Source organism: Oncorhynchus nerka, linkage group LG15, assembly GCF_034236695.1.
Source record: "Oncorhynchus nerka isolate Pitt River linkage group LG15, Oner_Uvic_2.0, whole genome shotgun sequence".
Lineage (NCBI taxonomy): Eukaryota > Metazoa > Chordata > Actinopteri > Salmoniformes > Salmonidae > Oncorhynchus > Oncorhynchus nerka.
In genome coordinates this window covers 95962540-95975484 of record NC_088410.1, presented here as the reverse complement: position 1 = coordinate 95975484, position 12945 = coordinate 95962540, and the positions used below count along the sequence as shown (strand labels likewise).

At 44.4% G+C, this 12945-nt stretch overlaps 1 protein-coding gene across 1 annotated transcript in view; it reads right to left on the bottom strand.

Annotated features, from left to right (window-relative positions):
- The window catches only part of asic1b (acid-sensing (proton-gated) ion channel 1b), a 543240-nt gene that overhangs the window by 498842 nt on the left and 31453 nt on the right, over positions 1-12945 (bottom strand). The window contains exon 2 of the mRNA XM_065002076.1: positions 501-696. Coding sequence (XP_064858148.1) covers positions 501-696 — 196 coding nt within the window. The remainder of the gene's footprint in view (positions 1-500; positions 697-12945) is intronic.

The following is a 12945-nucleotide window of genomic DNA, read 5'->3' as shown; positions in this document are numbered from 1 at the left end:
AGAGCCTGAAACTGACCTAGAGCCTAGAATTGACCTAGAGCCTAGAATTGACCTAGAATTGACCTAGAGCCTAGAATTGACCTGGCTCTAGAATTGACCTAGAGCCAAGAATTGACCTAGAGCCTGAAACTGACCTAGAGCCTAGAATTGACCTAGAGCCTAGAATTGACCTAGAATTGACCTAGAGCCTAGAATTGACCTAGAGCCTAGAATCGACCTTGTAGCGTTAAGACAAGTCTTCTGGTCTCAGGTAAGGTTACTGATCGAGAGCGAGAGCATAATTCTCCGAACCACCTCCGTTGCACGTGCTACAATGTCACTCACCACTTTGAAGTGGATGATCAGCTGCATCAGATAAAACCATTAGAGGAAGGTCAGACCCAGTCAGTCCTACGCTCTATGCTAACAACACCACGGTGATGAGCTGTGTTCACGTAGCCAGCAGAGGGCAGACAGCTTAGCATCACAGAGTTACAACCAGATGCTACATGGTGACTCACCACAGTGAAGTCCTCAGCGCTGCACTCCATGCCGCGGTAGTAGCATGACAGCAGCATGTCCTTGATGTCGTGGCCCGTCCGGTCGTAGAACTCACGCATGTTAAAGGGGCGGGGCTTGAAGTTGAGGAAGTCAGATTTGATCTTCAGGGTCTCCAGAACGCTCTCCTCAACCAGGTGAGTGTCTCTAATCTCATACCTTGGAACATGGAAGGAGAAGGACAGTTAAGATCGGTCCTATAGCATCCTATCGGATCTGTTAGAGGACTAGAGGAGGGTGTTATTGATCTTCAGGGTCTCCGGGATGCTCTCCTCAACCAGGTGAGTGTCTCTGATCTCACACCTCGGATCTGTTAGAGGACTAGAGGAGGGGTTATTGATCTTCAGGGTCTCCGGGATGCTCTCCTCAACCAGGTGAGTGTCTCTGATCTCACATCTGCAACAGAACAGAATGATAGTTATATGAAAGTTGGGGATAGAACTAGGGGTTAGGGTTAGTGGTTAGGACAGATGAAATCAGCTTTGGGAGGGTGTCCCTTTACATACCTGGACAGAACGGAGAAGTTTTAAGTCAACTTTAACAAATCAGATCTTTACTAGCTTCTCATAGACTACATGACCAACAGTATGTGGACACCTGCTCGTCAAACATCTCATTCCAAAATCGTGGGCATTAATAAGGAGTTGGTGCCCCCTTTGCTGCTATAACAGCCTCCACTCTTCTGGGAAGGCTTTCCACTAGATGTTGGAACATTGCTGCTATAACAGCCTCCACTCTTCTGGGAAGGCTTTCCACTAGATGTTGGAACATTGCTGCTATAACAGCCTCCATTCTTCTGGGAAAGCTTTCCACTAGATGTTGGAACATTGCTGCTATAACACCCTCCATTATTCTCTGAAGGCTTTCCACTAGATGTTGGAACATTGCTGCTATAACAGCCTCCATTCTTCTGGGAAGGCTTTCCACTAGATGGAACATTGCTGCTATAACACCCTCCATTCTTCTCTGAAAGGCTTTCCACTAGATGTTGGAACATTGCTGCTATAACAGCGTCCACTCTTCTGGGAAGGCTTTCCACTAGATGTTGGAACATTGCTGCTATAACAGCCTCCATTCTTCTGGGAAGGCTTTCCTCTAGATGTTGGAACATTGCTGCTATAACAGCCTCCATTCTTCTGGGAAGGCTTTCCACTAGATGTAGGAACATTGCTGCTATAACAGCCTCCATTCTTCTGGGAAGGCTTTCCACTAGATGTTGGAACATTGCTGCTATAACAGCCTCCATTCTTCTGGGAAGGCTTTCCACTAGATGTAGGAACATTGCTGCTATAACAGCCTCCATTCTTCTGGGAAGGCTTTCCACTAGATGTAGGAACATTGCTGCTATAACAGCCTCCATTCTTCTGGGAAGGCTTTCCACTAGATGTAGGAACATTGCTGCTATAACAGCCTCCATTCTACTGGGAAGGCTTTCCACTAGATGTTGGAATATTGCTGCGGGAATTTGCTCCCGTATTAAAATAGACACGATGAGCTGCCAGTAATATTTAAACACGCGGGGCTGACGATACACTTGGCTACTCATTCATTACAGCTGCAGTGGGACTGGAAGTAGAGAGAAGCACGTTTTATGGTTTGTAATAATGTTGAATAAAGACAGTGTTGACAGTGCTGAATAAAAACGTAGACGTGAACTCAAGCATAAAAACAGCAGGTCTTTGCTGTATTCTGACTCTCTCTCTCTGTGGTCAGGGTTTTAAAAGTTACGAAATCTCATGTAGGCTAGTATCAAACTTTGCTTCTGGCCGGGGAAGCTGTAGGAACGATGATTTGAGTTATCCGATTGGCCAGCGCAGATCTCCCAGTCCACCAGGTAGGCGGAGTTAGTCTTTTCAGACAAATTAAATGGTTCACAATGGCAACACTGTGTTTACCCGATGCTCAGGGCTTCTGAATCAAGTTCATCTACCACCAACAGTGCAACACAATCAAAAATAAAGACTCTAACACAGCCCCTAGCACATCCTCTATCACAGCCTCTATCATTGGCTTTATCACAGCCTCTATCGTTGGCTTTATCACAGCCTCTATCACAGCCTCTATCGTTGGCTTTATCACAGCCTCTATCGTTGGCTTTTATCACTGCCTCTGTCGTTGGCTTTATCACAGCCTCTATCATAGCCTCTATCGTTGGCTTTATCACAGCCTCTATCGTTGGCTTTATCACAGCCTCTGTCGTTGGCTTTATCACAGACTCTATCACAGCCTCTATCGTTGACTTTAGCACAGCCTTTATCACAGCCTCTATCGTTGGCTTTATCACAGCCTCTATCGTTGGCTTTATCACAGACTCTATCACAGCCTCTATCGTTGACTTTAGCACAGCCTTTATCACAGCCTCTATCGTTGGCTTTATCACAGCCTCTATCACATTCTCTATCGTTGGCTTTATCACAGCCTTTATCGTTGGCTTTTATCACAGCCTCTATCGTTGTCTTTTATCACGGCCTCTATCGTTGGCTTTATCACAGCCTCTAACACAGCCTGTATCACAGCCTCTATAGTTGGCTTTATCACAGCCTCTAACACAGGCTCTATCACAGCCTCTATCGTTGGCTTTATCACAGCCTCTATCACATTCTCTATCGTTGGCTTTATCACAGCCTCTATCACAGCCTCTATCGTTGGCTTTATCACAGGCTCTATCACAGCCTCTATCGTTGGCTTTATCACATTCTCTATCGTTGGCTTTATCACAGGCTCTATTGTTGGCTTTATCACAGCCTATATCCCAGCCTCTATCGTCGGCTTTATCACAGCCTCTATCACAGCCTCTATCGTTGGCTTGTATCACAGAAATGTTTGGTGATCGACTAGGAATGACTTGAAGATCGACCTGCGATCGACCGGTTGGTGACTACTGTCCTAGAGACATCTAGTCTTCTCAGACCAAGGAGGGAGAGACAGATGAAGGCAGGATACTCAAAGCTCTGTGTTCTGTTAGCTTGACATTAGATATTATCCCCACACTGTCTGTAAAAGTCCATTTTTTCACCTTTATGTAACCAGGTAGACAAGTTGAGAACAAGTTCTCATTTACAATTGCGACCTGGCCAAGAATAAAGCAAAGCAGTTCGACACATACAACAACACAGAGTTACACATGGAGTAAAACTAACACACAGTCAATAATACAGTAGAAAAATAAGTCTATATACGATGTGAGCAAATGAGGTGAGAAGGGAGGTAAAGGCAAAAAAAAGGCCATGGTGGAAAAGTAAATACAAAATAGCAAGTAAAACACTGGAATGGTAGATTTGCAATGGAAGAATGTGCAAAGTAGAAATAATGGGGTGCAAAGGAGCAAAATAAATAAATAAATAAATACAGTAGAGGGAGAGGTAGTTGGGCTAAATTATAGATGGGCTGTGTACAGGTGCAGTCATCTGTGAGCTGATCTGACAGCTGGTGCTTAAAGCTAGTGAGGGAGATAAGTGTTTCCAGTTTCAGAGATTTTTGTAGTTTGTTCCAGTCATCGGTAGCAGAAAACTGGAACTGGCAGCTGACTCAGGACTACATATACCCCTGGCAATGGGGGTTTGAGCTGACTCAGGACTACATATACCCCTGGCAATGGGGGTTTGAGCTGAATCAGGACTACATATACCCCTAGCAATGGGGGTTTGAGCTGAATCAGGACTACATATACCCCTGGCAATGGGGGTTTGAGCTGACTCAGGACTACATATACCCCTAGCAATGGGGGTTTGAGCTGACTCAGGACTACATATACCCCTAGCAATGGGGGTTTGAGCTGACTCAGGACTACATATACCCCTAGCAATGGGGGTTTGAGCTGACTCAGGACTACATATACCCCTAGCAATGGGGGTTTGAGCTGACTCAGGACTACATATACCCCTGGCAATGGGGGTTTGAGCTGACTCAGGACTACATATACCCCTGGCAATGGGGGTTTGAGCTGACTCAGGACTACATATACCCCTGGCAATGGGGGTTTGAGCTGACTCAGGACTACATATACCCCTGGCAATGGGGGTTTGAGCTGACTCAGGACTACATATACCCCTAGCAATGGGGGTTTGAGCTGACTCAGGACTACATATACCCCTAGCAATGGGGTTTGAGCTGACTCAGGACTACATATACCCCTGGCCGTTGTTAGAGATTATTATGTTGTAGACCTGCAAAATGTTTTAGATTAAAGAACAGAGAACAACAAAACTCTGCTCACACAATAAGCATATGGTTGTATAAGGACAAAATAAAAAAAACAACGTCTGTTGTCGAGATGTTGTTGTTATCATCATACATACCGGACAATATCTAAACCGTGACACAGTTAACTTTGGGCCGCAGAAGCCACACACAAAGAACAGAACCTCCTCAGCCCTCCCACAATAACTTGCCTAGTTAAAATAAAAGGTTAAATAAAATATAAAAAAGTAAATTAAATTAAATAAGCACAGTGAAATACAGGACAAACTTTTAGGCACCGAAGTTAACATCATTATGTCACAATGCAAACTGAGATAATAAAATACCTTCATGGAAAAACCACTGAATTGAAGATACATGTATGTGATTAAAACGGAGAAACCATTTGAATATGTTTCAATACGGCAAGAGTATATTGGGTTTGTTGTGTTCAATACTTTTAAATTGCACAAGTTATTCCAACAAAAACAACATCATCACAAAACAACACTATTAAGACAGAACAAATGCCCTGTCTAACTCTAATCTAGTTTACAGGATCTGCTTTCGTTGTGTTTACCAGGAGCCCCAATGGATTTAGCAGAAGCAGCAGCTACTCTTCCTGGGGTCCACAAGAAACACAAAACACGACAAGTAACAAAACACTGATACACAAGGACAGTAAGACATTTAAAATACCACCATACACAAACAATACAACAACAACAATTATGTGTGTGTTAGAGTGTGTGTGTGTGTGTGTCCTGACAATCCCTGCCATTCTATGAGATTTTGTTTAATCCGTTTTCTTACTCCTACCCCCTACTTTTTCGAACATTCTGTTAAAAATCGCGCAACATTTCAGCGCCCTGCTACTCAGGCCAGGAATATAGTATATGCATATGATTAGTATGTGTGGATAGAAAACACTCAGACGTTTATAAAACTGGTTAAATCACGGCTGTGACTATAACAGAACGTGCGTTTCGTCGAAAAGTGCAGGAAAATCTGATCACTGAAAATTGAAAAATATATCCATCCGCCACTTCAACCCATTGTTATAGGCGATCGACATTAAATGGGGCTGAGCTTGCAGTACCTACAGCTTCCACACGATGTCAACAGTCTTGTCATTTGCCTAGTCTTTTTTTTCTTGATCAAACGAACAAGAGATATGCTTTTTCTTCAGGTCTCCGACCGGAATATTTTGGTTGAGATTTACCCAGGCAGTATTTCCAGACGGACAGCTATAGAATATACTTCGTCTTGTGATTAATTTGATTGCTTATTAACGTTTACTAATACCTAAAGTTGCATTACAAAAGTATTTCGAAGTGTTTTGTGAAAGTTTATCGTCGACTTTTTTAATTTAAAAAAATGACGTTACGTTATGAAACGCTATTTTTTTCGTTTATCACACAGTCTTCATAGATCGATATCTAGGCTATATATGGACCGATTTAATCGAAAAAAAGACCCAATAGTGATTATGGGACATCTAGGAGTGCCAACAAAGAAGATGGTCAAAGGTAATGAATGTTTTATATTTTATTGTGCGGTTTGTGTAGCGCCAACTATGCTAATTATTTTGTTTACGTCCCCTGCGGGTCTTTTGGGGTGTTACATGCTATCAGATAATAGCTTCTCATGCTTTCGCCGAAAAGCATTTTAAAAATCTGACTTGTTGCCTGGATTCACAACGAGTGTAGCTTTAATTCAATACCCTGCATGTGTATTTTAATGAACGTTTGAGTTTTAACTAATACTATTAGCATTTAGCGTAGCGCATTTGCATTTCCAGATCTCTAGATGGGACGCCTGCGTGCCAGGTAGGAGCAAGAGGTTAAAAGGTCATTTTTCTGTTTTCTTGAGTAATTGGAGATGGAAGGGAGTTCCACACGATCATGGCTCTGAATAAAACTGTGTGTTGCTGTGAATTCCTTTTGGACGTAGTGATTGTGAAGAGACCCCTGGTGGCATGCCTTGTGGGGTATGTATGGGTGTCTGAAGAGACCCCTGGTGGCATGCCTTGTGGGGTATGTATGGGTGTCTGAAGAGACCCCTGGTGGCATTCCTTGTGGGGTGTGTATGGGTGTCTGAAGAGACCCCTGGTGGCATGCCTTGTGGGGTATGTATGGGTGTCTGAAGAGACCCCTGGTGGCATGCCTTGTGGGGTATGTATGGGTGTCTGAAGAGACCCCTGGTGGCATGCCTTGTGGGGTATGTATGGGTGTCTGAAGAGACCCCTGGTGGCATGCCTTGTGGGGTATGTATGGGTGTCTGAAGAGACCCCTGGTGGCATGTCTTGTGGGGTATGTATGGGTGTCTGAGCTGAATGTTATTTGATTATGTAGACAATATGGATTTTTCATCACAGTAATATCTCTCATCAAAACTACAAGAGAAGCAGTTTATCTCTCATCAACCAGGAAATTATTTTATTTATTATTATTTTATTTATTTATTTTATTGTTATTTAACTAGGCAAGTCAGTTAAGAACAAATTCTTATTCTCAATGACGGCCTAGGAACAGTGGGTTAACTGCCTTGTTCAGGGGCAGAATGACAGATTTTGTACCTTGTCAGCTCGGGGAGTTGAACTTGCAACCCTTTCGGTTACTAGTCCAATGCTCTAACCACTAGGCTACCCTGCCGCCCCAGGTATGCATGTCGTTGATGTTAGTTCTGTATGTGCAGTTAAGGGCGCGACTCTGTTCTAAGCCAGTAGCAGCTTTGCTAGGTCTTTCTTTACCACACCTGACCATATTACCTGACGTTAATCAAGATGGGACCAGAGCCTGAACAACTAGTACAACTTGATCTTTGTGTCAAAAACGCATATATATATATTTTTTATAACAGACTCACCTCTCCCCATCTTCACAACAACTTGGTCTGATGATGAGTATCAGTATGACTGGACCGTGATAATTGATAATGTTATAAGTAGGAGTTTCGCTTCCTCAACTTGTTCAACAGTCACCCTCTTTATACACAACTCCAGTTGAGGTTTAGGTCTTAGAGAATGTTTGGAACCAAATACAATGCTTTTGGTTTTACACGTATTGTATAAGAACAGTTTATTATTAAATCACCAATTCTGATGGCTTTGGGTGCTGGCATGTAGAGTGTGGAATCATATTCCCATGCATAAGTCATTCTAGCTTTGTGTAAGACTAGTGGCAAATCATTTGCAGAAATAGAGAAGGGTAACGACCCAAGGCAAATGCCCTGAGGGACACCGCATGGTATATATGTGACGTTAGAGAAGTTTCAAATTGGAGAACACTCACTGGGTTCTATTGGATAAATAACTCAAACCATGTGATGAGGATGTAAAGCCACAGCAAATTAGTTTCTTCAATAACAATGTATGATCAATAACATCAAAGGCTACTCTTAAATGTAACTATACAGCTCCAACTAACATCTTATTATCCATTTATTTTTAAGCAAATCATCAGTCTTCTGAGTCAGTGCAATACAAGTTGAGTGCCCTTCTCTACATGCATGCTGAAAGTCAATAGTTAACTTGTTCTCTGAAAAATAGCATTGTATTTGTTCAAACACAAATCCCTCCATCAGTTTACTAAGAACAGGAAGCAAACTGATTGGGGGGCTGTTAGAGCCAGCAAAGGGTGCTTTACTATTTTTAGGCAGTGGAATTACTTTAGCTTTCTTCTATGGCTGTGGGCACACACACAATCCTTTAGGCTTTGGTTAAAGACATGGCAAATACGGATGGCAATACAGCCTTAGTGCGATATACTGTATTCCTAAACATAACTGAATTGTACCCAGTGTCCCACCGAGCTTCTTATAGCAACAACAGAGCTGCCAGGACAGGACTTAAGTCCTTGTGTTCTTGCTCAGAAATCAACAGTCACAGCTAAAGCTTTAGTAATGTGGAGGAATATTGCCCCGCCACTGTTCTTCTTTCCATAAACCAATCACAGCACTCTTGGTATTGTACAGGGGGAGGGGTGGTGGAGAGAAGGGAGAGGGGAGGGTGGTTAAATTAGATGATGAGCAACTAGAGGAATGGAGGGCATGCTATGCATCGTGTCTCTCTCTCCCTGTCCAGACTTCTCTCTCCAGCTCTCTCTCAGGAGTACATAGATATAGACCTTCTCTCGTCTCTCTCTCCCTGTCCAGACTTCTCTCTCCGTCTCTCTCTCAGGAGTACATAGATATAAACCTTCTCTCGTCTCTCTCTCCCTGTCCAGACTTCTCTCTCCAGCTCTCTCTCAGAAGTAAATAGATATAAACCTTCTCTCGTCTCTCTCTCCCTGTCCAGACTTCTCTCTCCGTCTCTCTCTCAGGAGTAAATAGATATAGACCTTTGCTCGTCTCTCTCTCCCTGTCCAGACTTCTCTCTCCGTCTCTCTCTCAGGAGTACATAGATATAGACCTTCTCTCATCTCTCTCTCCCTGTCCAGACTTCTCTCTCCGTCTCTCTCTCAGGAGTACATAGATATAGACCTTCTCTCGTCTCTCTCTCCCTGTCCAGACTTCTCTCTCCGTCTCTCTCTCAGGAGTAAATAGATATAGACCTTTGCTCGTCTCTCTCTCCCTGTCCAGACTTCTCTCTCCGTCTCTCTCTCAGGAGTAAATAGATATAGACCTTTGCTCGTCTCTCTCTCCCTGTCCAGACTTCTCTCTCCGTCTCTCTCTCAGGAGTACATAGATATAAACCTTCTCTCGTCTCTCTCTCCCTGTCCAGACTTCTCTCTCCAGCTCTCTCTCAGGAGTAAATAGATATAAACCTTCTCTCGTCTCTCTCTCCCTGTCCAGACTTCTCTCTCCAGCTCTCTCTCAGGAGTAAATAGATATAAACCTTCTCTCGTCTCTCTCTCCCTGTCCAGACTTCTCTCTCCGTCTCTCTCTAAGGAGTAAATAGATATAAACCTTCTCTCGTCTCTCTCTCCCTGTCCAGACTTCTCTCTCCAGCTCTCTCTCGGGAGTAAATAGATATAAACCTTCTCTCGTCTCTCTCTCCCTGTCCAGACTTCTCTCTCCAGCTCTCTCTCAGGAGTAAATAGATATAAACCTTCTCTCGTCTCTCTCTCCCTGTCCAGACTTCTCTCTCCAGCTCTCTCTCAGGAGTAAATAGATATAAACCTTCTCTCGTCTCTCTCTCCCTGTCCAGACTTATCTCTCCGTCTCTCTCTCAGGAGTAAATAGATATAAACCTTCTCTCGTCTCTCTCTCCCTGTCCAGACTTCTCTCTCCGTCTCTCTCTCAGGAGTAAATAGATATAAACCTTCTCTCGTCTCTCTCTCCCTGTCCAGACTTCTCTCTCCGTCTCTCTCTCAGGAGTACATAGATATAGACCTTCTCTCATCTCTCTCTCCCTGTCCAGACTTCTCTCTCCGTCTCTCTCTCAGGAGTACATAGATATAGACCTTCTCTCGTCTCTCTCTCCCTGTCCAGACTTCTCTCTCCGTCTCTCTCTCAGGAGTAAATAGATATAGACCTTTGCTCGTCTCTCTCTCCCTGTCCAGACTTCTCTCTCCGTCTCTCTCTCAGGAGTAAATAGATATAGACCTTTGCTCGTCTCTCTCTCCCTGTCCAGACTTCTCTCTCCGTCTCTCTCTCAGGAGTACATAGATATAAACCTTCTCTCGTCTCTCTCTCCCTGTCCAGACTTCTCTCTCCAGCTCTCTCTCAGGAGTAAATAGATATAAACCTTCTCTCGTCTCTCTCTCCCTGTCCAGACTTCTCTCTCCAGCTCTCTCTCAGGAGTAAATAGATATAAACCTTCTCTCGTCTCTCTCTCCCTGTCCAGACTTCTCTCTCCGTCTCTCTCTAAGGAGTAAATAGATATAAACCTTCTCTCGTCTCTCTCTCCCTGTCCAGACTTCTCTCTCCAGCTCTCTCTCGGGAGTAAATAGATATAAACCTTCTCTCGTCTCTCTCTCCCTGTCCAGACTTCTCTCTCCAGCTCTCTCAGGAGTAAATAGATATAAACCTTCTCTCGTCTCTCTCTCCTGTCCAGACTTCTCTCTCCAGCTCTCTCTCAGGAGTAAATAGATATAAACCTTCTCTCGTCTCTCTCTCCCTGTCCAGACTTCTCTCTCCGTCTCTCTCTCAGGAGTAAATAGATATAAACCTTCTCTCGTCTCTCTCTCCCTGTCCAGACTTCTCTCTCCGTCTCTCTCTCAGGAGTAAATAGATATAAACCTTCTCTCGTCTCTCTCTCCCTGTCCAGACTTCTCTCTCCGTCTCTCTCTCAGGAGTACATAGATATAGACCTTCTCTCATCTCTCTCCCTGTCCAGACTTCTCTCTCCGTCTCTCTCTCAGGAGTACATAGATATAGACCTTCTCTCGTCTCTCTCTCCCTGTCCAGACTTCTCTCTCCGTCTCTCTCTCAGGAGTAAATAGATATAGACCTTTGCTCGTCTCTCTCTCCCTGTCCAGACTTCTCTCTCCGTCTCTCTCTCAGGAGTAAATAGATATAGACCTTTGCTCGTCTCTCTCTCCCTGTCCAGACTTCTCTCTCCGTCTCTCTCTCAGGAGTACATAGATATAAACCTTCTCTCGTCTCTCTCTCCCTGTCCAGACTTCTCTCTCCAGCTCTCTCACAGGAGTAAATAGATATAAACCTTCTCTCGTCTCTCTCTCCCTGTCCAGACTTCTCTCTCCAGCTCTCTCTCAGGAGTAAATAGATATAAACCTTCTCTCGTCTCTCTCCCTGTCCAGACTTCTCTCTCCGTCTCTCTCTAAGGAGTAAATAGATATAAACCTTCTCTCGTCTCTCTCTCTCCCTGTCCAGACTTCTCTCCAGCTCTCTCTCGGGAGTAAATAGATATAAACCTTCTCTCGTCTCTCTCTCCTGTCCAGACTTCTCTCTCCAGCTCTCTCTCAGGAGTAAATAGATATAAACCTTCTCTCGTCTCTCTCTCCCTGTCCAGACTTCTCTCTCCAGCTCTCTCTCAGGAGTAAATAGATATAAACCTTCTCTCGTCTCTCTCTCCCTGTCCAGACTTCTCTCTCCGTCTCTCTCTCAGGAGTAAATAGATATAAACCTTCTCTCGTCTCTCTCTCCCTGTCCAGACTTCTCTCTCCGTCTCTCTCTCAGGAGTAAATAGATATAAACCTTCTCTCGTCTCTCTCTCCCTGTCCAGACTTCTCTCTCCGTCTCTCTCTCAGGAGTAAATAGATATAGACCTTTGCTCGTCTCTCTCTCCCTGTCCAGACTTCTCTCTCCGTCTCTCTCTCAGGAGTAAATAGATATAGACCTTTGCTCGTCTCTCTCTCCCTGTCCAGACTTCTCTCTCCGTCTCTCTCTCAGGAGTACATAGATATAGACCTTCTCTCGTCTCTCTCTCCCTGTCCAGACTTCTCTCTCCGTCTCTCTCTCAGGAGTAAATAGATATAGACCTTCTCTTGTCTCTCTCTCCCTGTCCAGACTTCTCTCTCCGTCTCTCTCTCAGGAGTAAATAGATATAGATCTTCTCTCGTCTCTCTCTCCCTGTCCAGACTTCTCTCTCCGTCTCTCTCTCAGGAGTAAATAGATATAGACCTTTGCTCGTCTCTCTCTCCCTGTCCAGACTTCTCTCTCCGTCTCTCTCTCAGGAGTACATAGATATAAACCTTCTCTCGTCTCTCTCTCCCTGTCCAGACTTCTCTCTCCGTCTCTCTCTCCCTGTCCAGACTTCTCTCCAGCTCTCTCTCAGGAGTAAATAGATATAGACCTTCTCTCGTCTCTCTCTCCCTGTCCAGACTTCTCTCTCCGTCTCTCTCTCAGGAGTACATAGATATACACCTTCTCTCGTCTCTCTCTCCCTGTCCAGACTTCTCTCTCCAGCTCTCTCTCAGGAGTACATAGATATACACCTTCTCTCGTCTCTCTCTCCCTGTCCAGACTTCTCTCTCCAGCTCTCTCTCAGGAGTAAATAGATATAGACCTTCTCTCGTCTCTCTCTCCCTGTCCTGACTTCTCTCTCCAGCTCTCTCTTAGGAGTAAATAGATATAGACCTTCTCTCGTCTCTCTCTCCCTGTCCAGACTTCTCTCTCCGTTTCTCTCTCAGGAGTAAATAGATATACACCAGACAGCGCGAGCTGACAGACATGATCACTGACAAACACTGTTCTCATCCCTAGCTGCGTCCTCAGAGCATGCGCAGACCAGCTGGTTGGTGTCTTTATGGACATATTCATTCAATCCTTATCTCAGTATGCTGTTCCCACATGCTTCAAGAGGGCCACCATTGTTCCTGTTCC